The 17,798-nt window shown below is 42.4% G+C and overlaps 1 protein-coding gene across 1 annotated transcript in view; it reads left to right on the forward strand.

The window, feature by feature from the left end:
• Positions 1 to 17,355, forward strand: part of TULP3 (TUB like protein 3) — a 62,416-nt gene extending 45,061 nt beyond the window's left edge. The window contains 11 exon segments of the mRNA XM_069490419.1: positions 2,654 to 2,813; positions 3,520 to 3,696; positions 10,901 to 11,025; positions 11,272 to 11,310; positions 11,412 to 11,445; positions 11,448 to 11,602; positions 12,960 to 13,072; positions 13,418 to 13,532; positions 15,007 to 15,105; positions 15,508 to 15,679; positions 16,553 to 17,355. Of these exon segments, the coding sequence (XP_069346520.1) occupies positions 2,654 to 2,813; positions 3,520 to 3,696; positions 10,901 to 11,025; positions 11,272 to 11,310; positions 11,412 to 11,445; positions 11,448 to 11,602; positions 12,960 to 13,072; positions 13,418 to 13,532; positions 15,007 to 15,105; positions 15,508 to 15,679; positions 16,553 to 16,686 (1,323 nt within the window). The 3' untranslated portion in view covers positions 16,687 to 17,355.
• Positions 17,356 to 17,798: the final 443 nt, after the last annotated feature.

Here is a 17,798-nt window from a genome sequence, read left to right on the forward strand (position 1 = left end):
TAAGACCAGGACACCAAGTTATTAATTTACAATGGGAACTCTACTCTTTCAGTATGTATTCATCTCCACTGTTCATGATATTCTTTTCCTGGGAATATGATATTGACAAAGTTAAACTGAAAATTAGAAGGCTGATTGGTAAGCAAAGAATCAGAGGAATTGAAATTAGGTAGTACCAAGGCTTATTTCATCAGAGCTGTTAAGCAGCCTTGTACTGTTTCCTGTCCTCAAAGAAAGTAAGCTCACCCAGTGAGTAGAATACTCTTGTCTACCAGATTGAGTATTTCTCTTTGTTGGACAGACTGGATAAACTCTGTCAAATTCTAGCTCTTTGGCCTCCTTTCTCTAGACTACAAGCAGAATATTCCTTTTCTATAGAACATTTTTTCCTTATATATGTTAATAAAATGGATTAGGCTATAGCTTGTGTTTTGTTCATTTCACAGTTATGAGCTATATTTGAGAGACACTAAATAGTGGTGGCCACATAGATAAAATATGGCAATTTCTCCTGTTTTCTGTACTTCAGATTTACAGAAAATATGAGAAATAACCTCTCATCAGTTGCGTTATTTCTCATCCATTATACAAGACCTCTGAGTTGCTAGAAGAATCTTACCAGCAAATTCTATGGGGAGGAACTTATTATAGCCTCCTATGTATTTAATGTTCCTGGCACATTAAAATCCTATACATCCTAATTCATGAAATCTCAAAATATTCTCAAATTATTAAATTTCTTACTCTAACATCTATTCATTCTTTTTTTTAACATGGGATAAAAGTCAATGAAATAACATCTATTTATTCTTGATGCTGTAGTCCATGATGGCACATTGTCTTAACTCCCCAATCTTTTCCCTATATATACAGGTTAAGTAAAAAAAGAATGGCTTTATTTCTTCTTCGTCTTTTGAATTTATCTGCATGCTTTCATCAGCCCAGTTCAGGAAAAACTTACTTCTATTCCTACTTTTGCCCCCACCCGGCCACCACTCCTTCCTTTCCTAAGGATAGTCTCACCCCTTGGACTGGCTCTTCTTTCTAGAGGTACTTTTCTAAAAGCAGAATCAATGAATAAAAATAAATAAGTGGCTTTTTGCCTGAAAAACAGGAGTAAGTAGGTTGTAATACCTTTGCTTTTTAATCATGGCTTTGTTTTTTAGCTTGGGGCTTGGCATTTTTCTTATTCAGAGATATTCCAGATCCATAATTATTTCTGTGTTAGAAGCTCTTATCTGCCAAAGTTTCAAGGTATATGTGCTAGTACTTTCCTTTTCATTTCATTGGACTTTTTGTCGTATAATCTCTCATGCTTTTTGCCTGACTTTTTTTGCTATAATAATCTGTATTTTGCTTTAGTCCACAGAGTTGATTGCTTCCTGTTTGTTATGTTTCAACTGACATTTTTTTTTCTTCTCACCCTTGGCCCAAATTTGTTTGATTTCTAATTATGTAAGATAAACAAGAAGGCAAAACTTAGGCTGGGTGCGGTGGCTCACACCTGTAATCCTAGCACTTTGGGAGGCTGAGGCGACAGGATCCCTTGAGCTCAGGAGTTCAAGACCAGCCTGAGCAAGAGCGAGACCCTGTCTCTATTAAAAATAGAAAAAAAAAAATTAGCCAGGTGTGGTGGTGTGCCCCTGTAGTCCCAGCTACTTGGAAGGCTGAGACAGGAGGATCACTTGAGCCCAGGAGTTTGAGGTTGCAGTGAGCGGGGCCGACACCATGATACTCTAGCCCAGGCAACAGAGTGAGATTCTGTCTCAAAAAAAGGAGAAGAAGAAGAAGGTAAAACTTATTGCTCTTTGGCTGATTAGAACATGCAAGTAATTAGGGTTCAGAGGATAATAAAATTTTTTTCTTCCAATTACAAAAGTTAGATAGATAGCACTCTGGGAGGCCGAAGTGGGGGGATCACTTGAACTCAGGAGTTCGAGACCAGCCGAGCAAGACCAAGACCCCATCTCTACTAAAAATAAAAAAATAAAATAGAAACGTTGGAAAACTTGGAAAATAAAGAAAACTAGAAAAAGGAAATAATTGTTCGTAGTCTGCCACCCAAAGAAGTCACCATTGCTGTGGTCCTCCATCTTTTCCCTTATGCATATGTGTTTATATGTTTTGAACTGGTGGTCATGCTTTGATAATAATATGATATTGATAATTACCATATATTTTCAATAGACGAATCAGCTTGGCTAGAAATGCATTGTGTGATTTTAATTATATCTTTATACGTGTTCGATAAACATTTGTTAAGTGAAATGAGTGAATCCTTGGTACTTTCTTTGCCTCAGTTTTCCCATTTCCTTCTTTCTTTTTTTTTAAACTAGAGGAATTAATGCTCTCTCAATTTTGGAGGCCAGAGTCAAAATCAAGATGTTAGCAGGGTTCTTTCTGAGAGATCAGAGGGAGAGTTGGCCCCTTGCCTCTCCCCTGGTGGTCTCTGATCACTCTGATCACTCTGATCACTCCAGTCTTTGCCTCCATTTCATATGGTAATCTTCCCTCAGTTTTCCCATTTCTTAAGTGGGAAAAAATTAATTTACAGGAGTTTTTGTGAAGATCAGTGAAAAACAAGTTATAAATATTCAAAGTGTCTAGGTCTTGGTATAACTCTCCTGGCTATAATATCACATTTCTTTCCCAGAGAGCACTGCTGGAGAAGAAGCAAAGAAAAAAGCGCCTTGACCCACTCATGGTACAGCCAAATCCAGAAGCCAGGCTGTGTCGGTCAAAGCCCAGAGGCAGCGAGGAGCATACTCCTTTAGTGGAACCTCATACTCCTCACAACGACGTCATCTTACATGGTGTGTATTCAGGCAACATTACCTCCGGCTGGGGTACAATTTTCACAGAACCTAGGAGAAGGCAGGAAGGTTCTCAGATGGACCAAAGGGCCAACATTAGCATCGTTACTGAGTACCTTTGTATAATCACATTCTGGGTCTTTGAGTGGAATAAAAGCAATGGTCTAATCAGTGGAAGATGCCTTAAAGTTCATGTCTACCCTAGAACTGTTGTTTTTACGTGCCAAATGAATTAGTCTGAATGGCCTATTTGAGGAGCTTACAGTTTTGATTGTTACATCTTGCCAGAGGTGAACCGTGAAGGCAAGAGTCGGAAGAGAGCGCCCATTCTTCCAATAGCTGGCTCAAAGGATTATCTGAGATGGCAATGGGGAGGAGGTAGAATAGGATTAAGAGCTTTTAAGTCAAGTCCCTTGAGCTCTTGGTTTGGACTGGATCTGTGCTGGGGAGGGCCTACTTTTTGTTTTCTTGACCTCATTCTTAAATTTCTAAAGCACAGCATCAGGTACATGTTACTTCAGCAAGGGAGCATGCTAATAAAATGAACACCAGTCCTGGACTACTCACTTAACAAGTGTTCCTGTGGGTGTTAAGGAAGGAGGAGAGATGAAATGATTTGGTGGTTGTTAGTTCTGATCACATGCACCAAAACCACCCAGCTAAATAGTGGATAACACTTCCCTCTTTTTTTTCTTTTGGTCCCTAGGCATTGATGGTCCAGCTGCCTTCCTGAAGCCAGATGCTCAAGATTTAGAAACCAAACTTCATGTTCTTTCAGTAGGCTCTTCTGCTACAGAAGAAGATACTGAAGGCAGTGTTGATGGGGAAAGCACCTTGGATGCTGCTTCCAAGCCAGGTCTTCAGGAGATTCTCCAGAAACATGGTGAGGATTGGTAATAATTTGAAGGCAATTTGTCTTCCTAATCATTTGTAATCTTTTCCTTTACTTTCTTCCATTGTGGTTAACGATCTAGATGACTCAGAATTGCTCATAAGGGCCAGGTACAGTAGCTTACGTCTCTGATCCCAGCATTTTGGGAGGTCAGGGTGAGAGGATTGCTTGAGTCCAGTAGTTTGAGGCCAGTCTGGGCAACATAGCAAGATCCCATCTCTACAAAAAATTAAAAAAAATTAGCCAGGCATGGTGGTGTGTGCCTGTAGTCCTAGCTACTCTTAGCTACTTGGGAGGCTGAGGTAGGAGGATTGCTTGAGCCCAAGAGTTCGAGGTTGCAGTGAGCTATGATCAGGCCACTGCACTCCAGCCTGGGCTACAGAATGAGATCCTGTCTCTTTAAAAACAACCTCCCCCCCACCAAAAAAAAGTAGTAGTGATACTATTGCCTGAGAAAAATAAGATAATTAAATCAAACATAAAATATTATCTGCTGTGTGTGACTATTTCTTACTTTTTGACCATTTATTTTCAGTTTCCACCTTCTTTTGACAAAGTTAATACCACTACTCCACTTTGATTTCATATTTATTTTTTTGAGAAAAGGATCTCACTCTATCTTCCTGACTAGAGGACAGTGGCATCATCATAGCTCACAGCAACCTCAGACTCCTGGGCTCAACCAATCCTTCTGGCTCAGCCTCCCAAGTAGCTGGGGCTATAAGCACACACCATCAGGCCCAGCTAAGTTTTCTATTTTTTTGCTCGAGCTGATCTTGAAGTGCTGACCTCAAGCAGTCCTCCGACCTCAGCCTCCCTGAGTGCTAGGAACAGGCGTGAGCCACCGAGCTGACCTAGAGCCTATTTTCTGCCATTTGAAGTTCTCATTTCCATAAATATTCCTGTACATTTCAAAGGTCCCATGTAGTCTTCTTTCCTCCTTGGAAAAATAATTTTATAGTGAGAAGGAATCAAGTGTCCCTTTTTCAGATGACAAAACGAGCCCGATAAATATCTATTGGGTACCTGCTTTGTATCAGGTTGGAATTGTTAGGTCCTGGGATATATGAATCAGGAGAGTCTACCACAGAATGGTAGAATAAATGGATGCTCAAACAAATCCATATATTCATTCATTTAGAAAATGTTTTGAATGTATACTGTATCTCTGGCATTATTCTATGCACTTAGGATACAATAGTAAACGTGGTTCCTGCCCTCCTATCTAATTCAGTTGAGGCTCAATTTTAATTGAGTCATCATGCACTTAAATAGTCTAGAGATGGGAAGTCAAGGTGTTGAGAGAGCACCAGGAAGGGCTCCTCCCCTAGACTTGGAGGTTTGGAAGGCTTCCCAGAGACAGTGATGTCTGAGCTAGGGCCTGACACAGCAAGAGGCACTGGCCAGCTCAGAATGACAGCAGCTTAGTTAGGGTGCTAGGGTGATAGGTGGGGAGGGGGATGTAGACAAAGGAGCCAGGAGAAAGACGTGGCCTCTACTTATATGGGGCCTGATGGGCCACAGCAGGAACTGGGACTTTATCTACAGACAAATAGGAACCTGTAAGGGAATTTAGGCTGAAGAATGATATGATTGCGGTTGGGCTGTAGAAAAATTACTCTGCACCATCAAAAAGGGGTTGGAGGGGGCAAGTCAGGAAGCAGGAAGGCCAGTTAGGAGATGGTTTGACTGATGGCCTGGCCTAGAATTACTGCGTAGTGTGGTGTGTACAGGAGCACGAAGCAGAGGAGACCTGGAATTACTTGGCAGGGGCATGAGAAAGGCCCAGGGAGGAGAGGAAGTGGGATCAGGCTGGGCTGAGAAAGGGGCATGTCTGCCTCTGTGCTGGTGTTGGCTGGAGACTAACAGTGAACATCTGGTGTATGGCAGGCACTTGATGTGCATTATCTCATTCGATTCAATATTCGTAACAATACTTTGAGCGGCTTTTATGTGTTTGTCTCTCCCATTTTATACATAAGAAAGTTAGTTCTTAGAGGAGCAAAGACATTTGTCCTAGATCATGTCCCTGGTTAGGTGGCAAACTTAGGCAGAATAAATAGCACTGGCAAAGGCATCCAGGCGTGAGAACATGAGATATTTGTGCAAACTGGGACGGGTGACCAGAGTGCGAGGTGCAGCAAAGGCAGTGTGCTGAAATGGATAGAGCATAGCTCTGGAGCCGGCTGGCTGGGTTTTATATCTCAACCCTGCCACTTCTGGCTGGAAAAGGGGGCAAACAACCTCGCTTTTCTCTGCCTCGGTTTCCCTATCTGTAACGTGAAGGTGAGCATGACACTTCTCTACTACTTTACTACCAATATTTTGACAACAAAAGAAAGTGAAAGATGTGGTTGGACAAGATAGGAGGAGTCAGAGCAAAGAGAGCTGTCTATTTAACCAAAGAAAAACTACTTACCCAAGTCATCTGGCTGAATAGTGGCAGACCTAGATTTTCTGATTCTTAGGCTAGTTTTTTACCCCTGACTATAAATAGCAAGTTGTTTCCTTTTGCAGTGCCCTTTGAAATGATTGCTTTGTTCTTTCTCAGAATCGGTCTTTCAGTGCCAGATGAATTAATGCCTTTTCATGTCTCAACAAGTTGCATCTTGACTATAAAGTTGCATCTTGACTATAAAACCTATTAAGTGCTCTCTTGATTAATTTCTCAGAAGTACCAGTTTGGCAGATTGTGTCCCTTAAGTGGGTCAAATTTGCTTGTTTTACACGTTTGCTTGTTTTATACAGAGATCTTTGATCTCTGTTTTAAGACTTCTATTCACAAGAACTGAGTTCTTAGTATAAAAATGGCATTTGAAAACATAGCTAAGTGAAGATATCCATATGATAGTAATATCATGAGTTTTCTGCCTTTTTGCTACCAAAAATAAGGTTAACATTTTATTTATTTATTTTTCTTTAGGAAGGATTTTTAAAATAATGGCAAATGCTTATGATATCACAAGTGAAAAGGAGGAGTTTCCATGTGATTCTTCTTTCTCCATCCTCTGGTGCATTTTTCATAAGTTCTGCAGTTCTTGTGCGTGGGTTTCACAATCCAGGAGAAAGGAGAAGGGCAGGGCGGCAGAAAGTGCAACTCACCAGGACTGTGCCCCACTGGTAATCTTCAAGCCTGCTTACCTCACCACCTGCACGCTGACTGGGAGTTTACAAGCTTGGTCATCCCTGCCAAGGCCACAGGCAGAAACACTCTCTTACGGTGTATTAACACTTTTATATATGTATTTTTTTTTTTTTTTTTTTTGAGACAGAGTCTCACTTTGTTGCCCAGGCTAGAGTGAGTGCCGTGGCGTCAGCCTAGCTCACAGCAACCTCAAACTCCTGAGCTCAAGCAATCCTCCTGTCTCAGCCTCCCGAGTAGTTGGGACTACAGGCATGCACCACCATGCCCGGCTAATTTTTTTTTTTCTATATATATTTTTAGCTGTCCATATAATTTCTTTCTATTTTTAGTAGAGATGGGGTCTCGCTCTTGGTCAGGCTGGTCTCGAACTCCTGAGCTCAAACGATCCGCCCACCTCGGCCTCCCAGAGTGCTAGGATTACAGGCGTGAGCCACCGCGCCCAGCCCTATATATGTATTTTTGAAAAAAGAGGCCCCATTTCAGGGCCCCATAGGTTCAAGCAGTTCTCCCTGCCCTGGGGTCTTAGACCTTATTCTGTCAGGTGCTCAGGGAGTGAGATCCGGGCAGATTCCAGGGAGGAGGGCTGCAGCCCCTCAGCACCATGGGGAGAGGCTTAAGCTTATGGGGGACTGGGGTCAAGTGGCACTCTTAGCTGAAGGCATCAGGCGTCTGCGGGGGTGCTGACATCTTTGTGTGGGAACCCTGGACCAGTGGGAGGGGTGCCTGGGTTGAAAGGGTCCTGGCTGATGGTTGGGAGGGGGGCTTGAGATAATCAGGAGGGTGGGCTAAGGTCTATGTAACTAGTGAGGAGGATCTGGGGCCCCTAGGTCCTAGAGGCCTATTTTGGGAGGCACCTGGGATTGATGGGGCAGGGGTGTCTGAGTGTCATTTGGACAGCTCAATGCTATGTGGAAGGGCCAAGTTCACCAGGGGTGGGCACTAAGATCTGAAGCCCAGGCCCCAAATTCCATTGGAGGCACGGGCAACAGTGGATGCCTAGTGAGATGGTAGACAAATTCATTGCAGGAGTAAGTGAATGGATCTGAGATAGGAGTTTACAGGGGCCAGGGGTCGTGCAGGGTTTGAGAGCTTAGGAGGAAGCACCGTAATAAATGAGAAAATTTAGGGAGGCGTGGGAGGGCAGCAGACTGGGAATGTGGGGTAGAGGTGAGGAAGGTGGTTCCCACAGGCTGCAGATCTGGTGGGGGATGGGTGGGGGGCTGCTAGTGCGGTGGGGGATGGGTCCGGGCTGCTGATCGGGTGAGGGATGGTTCCAAGACTGCTGGTCCAGTGGGGGCTGCTGGTCGGGTGGGGGAAACGGCAGGGGAGAACGTGGGCTGGGCTGAGCGGGTCTGGGGCGGACAGAGTTAGGCGGGTGGAGGGGCTTTCTGCCGGGACAGACAGGGGAATGCCAAGTGGGCCGAGAGCCCGGCAGAAACGGGCGGCCCCCCGCCCCGCCCCACATCAACCTCAGCCCTCCAGCACCTCAAGCCCCTCGCACGGCCTCTAGCCTCCCGCTTCATCTCCTGGCGACATCGGGGACCCCATGAGAGGGCCGCAGCCCTGCTGCTGGCCTCGGGCGCGATCCCCGACCGGGTGCGATCCCCGACCGGGTGCGTATTCCTCTCTCTGCGCTCTTCTGCTAACGTGGCGCCCGCGGCCCGTCCCCGGAGTCTGCTGGCTGGACGGGCGCACTCACCGCGCACGGGCTGCGCTCGGGCCTGGGGCACTGCGTCATGGCGACCCTCGCTGGGCAGCGCACCCTCCAGGCTCCCAGCGTGGCGGGCGCCCGCCATTGCTACGTCACGCACACAAGGTTAACATTTTAGAAAGCAGAAGAAAACAATATCCTTAACAAACCAAAGAATTTTGTTTAACGACAGCTTTTTGAGATATAAATCACATGCCATACAATTTACCCATTTAAAGTGAACAATTCATTGGTTTTCAGTATATTCAGAGTTTTGCAACCATTGTCACAATCAATTTTAGAACATTTTGATCACCCCAAAATGAAGCCTCATACCCATTAGCAGTGTGACTTCCCATTTCCCTCCAATCCCCCCAGCCCTAGGCAACCACCAATCTACTTTCTATCTCTGTAGATTTGCCTATTCTGAATATTTCATATAAATAGAATCATATGTGGTCCTTTTGAATTTTTTTTTTTTGGAACAGTCTCACTCTGTTGCCCAGGCTAGAGTGCCATGGCATCAGCCTAGCTCACAGCAACCTCAAACTGCTGGGCTCAAGCGATCCTCCTGCCTCAGTCTCCTGAGTAGCTGGGACTACAGGCGTGTGCCACCACGCCCGGCTAATTTTTCTATTTTTAGTAGAGACGGGGTCTTACTCTTACTCAGGTCTTGAACTCCTGAGATCAAGTGATCCTCCTGCCTTGGCCTCCCAGAGTGCAGTGATTACAGGTGTGAGCCACTGTGTCCAGCCTGAATGGTTTGTTTCACTTGGCATGATGCTTTCAAAGCGCATCCATGTTGTAGCATGTATTAGGACTTCAGTCCTTTTCATTATTGAATAACATTCCATTGTGTGGATAAACCACATTTTGTTTATTTATCAGTTGATGGACATTTCAGTTGTTTCCACTTTTGGGTATTAGCAATAATGTTGCCATGAACATTCTTGTATAAGTTTTCACTTGAGATTGATTTTTTTTAAACTGACTTTTGTCTTATCCTTGGGTTTCCTTGAGTAAAGCTTATACCAATTTATTTATGCACTGTGTAAAAATAGATCATTGTTTTCTCTTTTATGAGATGGTTGAATGTGAACAGGAAGAAAAAAAAGCCACACTGTTTTAAGTCTACTTGTAAATAAGTGGAATCATGCAAGATTTGTCCTTTTGTGTCTGGTTTATTTCACTTAGCATAATGTCTTCAAAGTTCATCCATATTGTGGCATGTATTGGAGTTTTATTCCTTGTAAAGGCTGAATAATATTCCATTGTATGCATATATCACAATTTGTTTATTCCTCAGTCAGTTGACATTTGGGTTGTTTGCAGTTTGTGAATATTACTGCTGTGAACATTTGTGTACAAATATCTATTCAGGTTCTGCTTTCTTTGGTTATATACCCCCAAGTAGAATTGCTGGATTATATGGTAATTCTATGTTTAATTTTTTTAGTAATCATTATACCATTTTCCACAGCAGCTGCACAATTTTACATTTCTACCAACAGTACGCAAGGGTTCCAGTTTCTCAACATCTTTACCAATATTTGTTGTTTTCCATTTTTTAAAAAAATAATAGTCATCTAATGGATGTGAAGTGGTATCTCACTGTGGTTTTGATTTGCCTAATGACTAGTGATGTTGAGCAGCTCTTCATGTGCTCGAGGGCCATATGTACATCTTCTTCAGAGAAATATCTATATAAGTCCTTTGCCCATTTTATAATTAGTTGCTTGTTTTGTTGTTGTTGAATTGGTTGTATTATGGGAGTTCTTTATATATTCTAGATATTAACCCCTTGTCAGATACATGATTTGCAAATATGTTTTCCCATTAGACTTTTTTTTTTTTAAGACAGAGTCTTACTCTTTTGCCCTGGCTAGAGTACAGTGGCGTTATCGTAGCTCACTATAATCTCACACTCCTGGGCTCACGTGATCATTCTGCCACAGCCTCCCGGGTAGCTGGGACTATAGGCGCACGCCACCACGCCTGGCTAATTTTTCTGTTTTTAGTATAGACGAGATTTCACTCTTGCTCAGGCTGGTCTCGAACTCCTGAGCTCAAGCAGTGCTTCCACCTCGGCCTCCCAGAGTGCTAGGATTATAGGCGTGAGCCATCGCACCTGGCCTAGACATAATTTTTAAAGAGCTAAATGAGGTGGCAGCTGTGGAAGGGAAAACAAGAGATGGATGTGAGACTATGAAGAATTGTCAAAATCTTGGATAAAATAGCTGTGTTTGGGGTCAGAATAGTTAGGAATGTTTTAGGTAAGAAAATTAAAACTACCATTTCTTCAAAAAAATTTTTTTTAAACTAGTGTTGGCAGTAATTCACAGTTCTTCCTTTTCTGCCAGGTATCTCAGGTAGTTTGAACTTTGATGAAGAAGAGACTGACAATGAGGAAGAAGGAAAAAAATTAACATCGCATTCAACACATTCAGAAACAAAGAGACCCAATTCTGCATCCAGCCAGAAGTCAGCCACAGTATGTTGTCTGAAACTTCTCCCTTTGGAGCTAATTTGACTACTTCCCAAGCATATCTTCAGTATTTAAATACTGTTATTTAATGAGGGTTCCTTCAAAAGATTTAAGCTCAAATTTAGACTTAAAGGTTAATTTCTTCTGTTAATTTCTTCTGTCTCAGGTCAACTATTATTGGGAGGCTATATCCCTTTTTCATACTTAGCCCTTCATTACTTCCAGTATTCCTATTTAACTTTTCAGAGTTTCCCTTTATTTTGTCAGAAGACTGAAGACATAGGGGTAAATCAATAAGTTTTTTGTCCGTTAAGTTTTTCTCGCAGGGAATATGAGGTTTTCTGACCCAGCCTCTTATTGCTTATGTATGTCCTTTCAGGATATAGGAGCTTCCAGTACTGCAGCTCAACAGGCTGATAACCACCTGGGAGAAGTGGAGAATTTAGCGGACTTTGCATATAGTCCTGCCCCTCGAGGTATCACAGTAAAGTGTCGCATAACCAGGGATAAAAAAGGAATGGATCGGGGTCTCTTCCCCACCTACTATATGCACTTGGAAAAAGATGAAAATCGGAAGGTATGAGAATCAATTCCTGAGACAACTCTGGAGAGCGAGAAGAATGTTGTGAGAATAAATTATTCATGAGCCTTATAATGGGGAACTAATACTGATATTAGAGCAAGTCAACTGGAAGTAGAGAATATTTATTAATTCCCAGATGCTGTGTTCTTGTTGTCTTCAAAGAGCTCATAGTTTAATAAACAAGATCTACCCCTTCCCACCCTCCCAAGAAAAGGAGTTTTATCCATAATGTAAGAAAATAGAAGAGAATTTTTAATGTGATTATTTTTAGCTTCCTACCATTACTTATTTTTGGAGTGTTACTGTTTGTCCTTTGATTTTTCTTTTTCTCTTTATTATTACTTTTTTATTTTAGAGACAGGGTCTTGCTTTGTCATCCAGGCTGGAGTGCAGTGGCATGATCATAGCTAACCATAGCCTCCAACTCCTGGGCTCAAGTGATCCTCCAGCCTCAGCCTCCCAAGTATCTGGGACTACAGGTGTGCACTACCATGCCTGGCTGTGTTTTAAAACTTTTTGTAGAGATGAGGTCTTACTATGTTGCCCAGGCTGGTCTCAAACTGCTGGGCTCAAGTGATCCTCCTGCCTGGGCCTCCCAAAGTGCTGGGATTACAGGCATGAGCTACCGCACCCAACCTGGTTTTTCTTTTTATTATGGTAGAACATGACACCGTGGAAGAAGGAGAGGAAGTTTTAGGGAACAGGAGGAATTTGAAATACAGAAGGACTTGCAAGTTAAGTGTCTTGTTTCTCACCCTAGAAATTCTAATTTACTTTGTAAGTCTGAGGCAATTTAATACTTGCTAAATGAACTAATAAGTGGTAGAACCAAATTCAAACCCATTTCGTTTGATTTAAAAGTCCCGTTGCCTAGCCACTGCCACCCCTGCTTCCCTGTTATGCCCAAGTCTAATAGAGTTCAGGGCAGATGCATAAATATGATGTATTCATATCATTGATATAACGGGGTTAAAACAACAACAACAACAAAATATAAAAAGTTTATTAAGAAAGCCATCACAGTAAAGGATGGGAAGGTATTCAGGATCCTCTCTCCTAAATTTGGAAAGACTCATGGCATTGGATGAAAATTTTTTAACTGGAAGTTTTAGGGATGAAGTTGTAAATAATCATATGGGGAATCAAGCCAGTGAATTTAGAAAAATTGTACGGGAAGGAAACTCTGAGTGAATGCTGAGAAACAGTGAGGGTTAGAAAAAGGGATCAAGACCCAAAGATTGTCTGCTTGACACATGATAGGCCCCTGCTAAAGTTTTGCTAATGAATAGATGGAATAGCTATGGGGGTTCTCTTGACTTCATTTTTGGCTGACATTTTTTTCTTTTTCCAGGTATTTCTTCTTGCAGGTAGAAAGCGGAAAAAGAGCAAAACATCCAACTACCTTATCTCCACTGACCCGACAGATTTATCTCGTGAAGGAGAAAGTTATATTGGCAAACTCAGGTGCGAGCATCCTTATATCACTGTCCTGTTCTTCCTGATAGGAAAGAATGTTCCAGTGTTCTGATTCTTTCTGATTCTTTTATTCCTACAGTTTTAGAACAATCCACATCATTTTTTACAATTAACATGCATTGATGTTGTAATCTTTAAAAAAAAAAAAAAGTAAAAGAGAATCTAAGTCCCTTCCTTGTTTTAATGAGAGATCTTTGAAAAAGTGATGATGAACATTTAGACATTTGGAGAACAGGCAAATTAGGCTTCCATTCTATCTTTACCTCTCCTAGATTGTGTTTGTAGAAGAGAAAAAATATAGATCATCATGGTGACTTTTTCTCCTGATTCTAGATCCAACCTCATGGGGACCAAGTTTACAGTTTATGACCATGGTGTCAGCCCAATCAAGGCCCAGGGTCTGGTGGAAAAGGCCCACACGCGCCAGGAGCTGGCCGCCATCTGCTACGTGAGTGCCGTTCCCGTGAGGTACCTTTCCCTGACCCTCCTGGACGTCCTGCTGACTCTTTCAACTTAGTGTAACCACTGCTGAACGCAGCATCTTCCCCTTCAAGCTTGCTTCTATTTCTGTGATCCCCTTTTCTCCATATAGTCAAGGTTTAATTATTTATAAATTGCCAAGTTTAATTATTTTTCACTTTTGTACTATTTCTTCCCTTATTTGCTCTTCTCTTTTCCTGATGCTCCTTAATTCAGACCTTCTTTACCTCTTATCTATTGGCCAGAGGTTACAGTAAATTAAAACTGATTTCTTTGTTTTTAGTCTTTTCCTATCTAGTTCATTTTGTACTGCTGCCAAGTAAATCTTCCTACAATGGGCTCCAGTTGATCTGTTGTTCTCCTGCTTCAGATCTTTTAATGACTGCCCATTGCATACAGACTAGAGCCCTTCCTGGCTGAACTGAGTGAACAGGAAAAAAGAATAATGCCCTAACATGTTAGCCTTTCCGTTCAGACTCCCCTAGTGGCACTCTCCCCTGCTGTAATTCCTTTGTCCAGCAACACTCATCTTTCCTCACCTTCCCTTTTCCCCCTTCTTGTCTTTAGCCTCATCAGAGTCTTTCCTGATGTGTTCCACTAGATGCGGTTGACATTCCTTTGTTTAGATCCCCCTGGCATCTGTAACCCACATATTATATTTGTTATTACTTGTTCAACATGAACTTTCTCTACCAGTTTGTAAACTCTTGTGAACTCTTGTTCACTGCTGTATCCACACTAGCACATGGCCTGGTGCACAGTAGGCATTCAAAGAGTTGTTGAGTAAAAGAAAGCAAGAAATAATCAACCCATCTCAGTTGTTCCTTTGATTCCAAAGTCTCAACTTTCCGTGAATTGAAATTAATCTCATCATTTGGCTCTAAGTGCCTGAGAACCATTTGACTTAACACTTTATGATATAAATTATTTTTCCTCTATTGCTTTTATATGTATATATATGAATATGCACACATACACATATCCACCTATTTAATGTGTTTATATATACTCATAATCTGCCTGGCTTGACAGGCATTTGAATGTTTAACTTCCTGGTACAGGCCCTATTTAATTAAAACTAATTCTCACTGTATATTATATAGCACCATGCCCTCATTGGGAAATAAATATTTATTGATGGAGACAGATTTGGACAGTTTGTTCACAATTGTCTCAAATTTCACTTAAGACTAAAGAGTAAGAGTAAAGTCTCAAGCCAACAGAATCTGTTTTACATGCAAGTGTTGAAAGTTTAAAAAGAGGTATGGTGTTACTTTCCTGTTTTTGATTCTCTGCTTAACTGAGGCAAAGTAATAAAATTCTTTGCGGTGCTCTCGACATTGCTAACATTTTACCTGCCCAAGAAAGTCTTGTGTTATAACAGAATGTGTTCTCTTTCTCCTTTCTGTTTCTAAGTTCTGCCTTATTTTCTTATCTTCCAGGAAACAAATGTACTTGGATTTAAAGGTCCTAGGAAAATGTCTGTGATCATTCCAGGGATGAATATGAATCATGAACGGATCCCATTTCGGCCACGAAATGTAAGCAAGAACATATTCAATCAGCAAAGGACGCTAAAAGACAATAATACAATACAGAGAGGTCAATACAAAAAAAGTATTGGTTATTCAAGAACCTTAAACTGGAGTCTGGCTCAAACTCTTCTTTAGGAGACCATCGGTGCAAACTCTCAGGATAGGTGCCGTTGTGGACTGATGATAAAGTCGTTGATTTGAAATCACTTTGTCTGCAAAGAGAAATGTTGGCTAGTGTGTGAGAATTTTAAAAAACCTTCCTTCATTTTTGCTTTAATTCTTTGCTTCTATTTTTCCTTTTCTGAAATGGAGAAAATATTGCCCAGCTCTACCTTCTACCTCACAGAGTTGAGAATGAGTAAGATCTTGGGGTTCTTAGTAAAAAGTTATGATTTTCCCTTTGAACAGGACCATGAGAGCTTGCTTTCAAAATGGCAAAACAAAACCATGGAGAACTTGATAGAGCTGCATAATAAGGCCCCAGTCTGGAACGATGACACCCAGTCCTACGTCCTGAACTTCCATGGCCGGGTCACCCAGGCATCTGTGAAGAACTTTCAGATAGTCCACGGAAATGACCGTAAGCCTGCAGGAAGGGTTGGATGGGAATAGGAGGAAAGACACTCTTGCAAGATGGGGAATTAACGTTAAAAGATTTCTTTGGGAAAACAAAACTGTAGTTTTAGGGGAAAACTGCTAAATTACTGTGTTGAGGACGAGAGCGGCATGAGAGATGTGCTGTGGCAAGTCAGCAAGTCTCAGGTTAGGCTCTCTGGGAAGCAAAGGCAAGTGACTTTCAGTAAAGGTTTCTTGGTAATTCTGGCCCGTGGAGCTTGTGCTCCAACAAGCTGCTCTTTTCTCTCCTCTTGCCCTTTCACGCTATCAGGAAGTCTCCTATTCTCTGTAGGTGAGAGGAATAGTAATAGAAACTTTGCTCATGGTTAGCAGATGCTCTTCTTAATACCTCTTTTCACCCTTTAAAAGTTTCCTTTTAGGCCGGGCGTGGTGGCTCATGCCTGTAATCCTAGCACTCTGGGAGGCCGAGGTGGGCGGATCATTTGAGCTCAGGAGTTCGAGACCAGCCTGAGCAAGAGCGAGACCCCGTCTTTACTAAAAATAGAAAGAAATTATCTGGACAACTAAAAATATATATAGAAAAATTAGCCAGGCATGGTGGCGCATGCCTGTAGTCCCAGCTACTTGGGAGGCTGAGGCAGGAGGATTGCTTGAGCCCAGGAGTTTGAGGTTGCTGTGAGTGAGGCTGATGCCACGGCACTCTAGCCCGGGCAACAGAGTAAGACTTTGTCTCAAAAAAAAAAAAAAAAAAAGTTTCCTTTTAAAGAGACCTGGTGATTAGCTGACCTATTTGGAGGATTCTTTCTGCGTCTTGAACAGGTTTTCCCCCAGTATAACCACATTATCTTCTAACGTCCTAATTCCTTTCTATTTCCAGCTGACTATATAGTCATGCAGTTTGGACGTGTGGCAGATGACGTGTTCACACTGGACTACAACTACCCGCTTTGTGCACTTCAGGCCTTCGCCATCGGGCTTTCCAGCTTCGACAGCAAGCTAGCGTGTGAATGAGAGCAGAAGCAAGTGCGGAGCTGGGCTTCCTCACTGCAGAGCTTTCGGGAGCAGATAGTTGCTGCCCTTGCTCTTGCCCTTGCGCCAGGGTGTGAAGAGCCCCCTTCGGAATGATCCCTGAATGTATGTATGTATATGTGTATATGTATGTGTACACACACACGCACACACACTCCTTCTCTGGGTTTCATAGACTTGGTCAGGGATCACAGCTTAGCGTGGGTGAGAGATTGCTTAAAGCACAGAGAGGTTCTTATCACCTTGGTGACTCGTGATGTTATTGTCCAACAGATTCTGTGCCTCAAGGGTGAGTTTTCCAATGCTTGGAAACTTGCAGTAGAATCAGGTTCTAATGATTAAATACTTGGGTCTCTTTTTATGAAGATCTTTTCACAGGGAGTCAGTTCCCTAAATTGCCTTTAGTCTCCAGGGCAGGAGTCTTGCAAACTTTTTCTGCAAATGGCCAGATGGTCTCTCTCACAGCTAGTCTATTCTGCCTTTGTAATGCAAAGCCACCACGGGCAATTCATGAGTGAATGAGTGTGGCTGTGTTCCAGTGAAACTCTATTCACAAAAACAGGCAGCAGGCTAGATCTGGCCTATGGGTTGTACTTTGCCAACCCCTGCTTCAGGTGTATCCATATACTCTATGGTTTGAGCATCTTTCAAAATGGGTATATTTAGAAAGGAACAGTCCTACAGATTGTCTCTAAAGAGATGCCACATCCACTGTTAGTTACACAGATTTACCTTATTTTGGTGACATTGGTTTCTAGAGTACCATCTACCATTAAGACTGGGAAAACCCAAAGTTAGGGATCATTTAACTAATTAAGTCACTAAGGTAACTTAATTCTGCTGGCTCACCCACCTTACCCATGGGAGAAAGTGATGACAGCCACTTTACCCACCCTAAGAAAAGAAAAGAACTTACACCCACTGCAAAACAAATCTGGAATTGTGTGTTCTTTATCCGAGCGAGTGTGGTATTTGTTTCCCAGAGCTCTCTGTCCCCCCAGGGCTGGGAAAGCACTGAGTCACAGTCTTCTCTTCCCTTCTTTCCCTCAGAGTAGTTGGCTGGAACCACCTTGATCAAGGTGGCTGTGGCCAGA

This window comes from Eulemur rufifrons, chromosome 16 (genome assembly GCF_041146395.1).
Source record: "Eulemur rufifrons isolate Redbay chromosome 16, OSU_ERuf_1, whole genome shotgun sequence".
Lineage (NCBI taxonomy): Eukaryota > Metazoa > Chordata > Mammalia > Primates > Lemuridae > Eulemur > Eulemur rufifrons.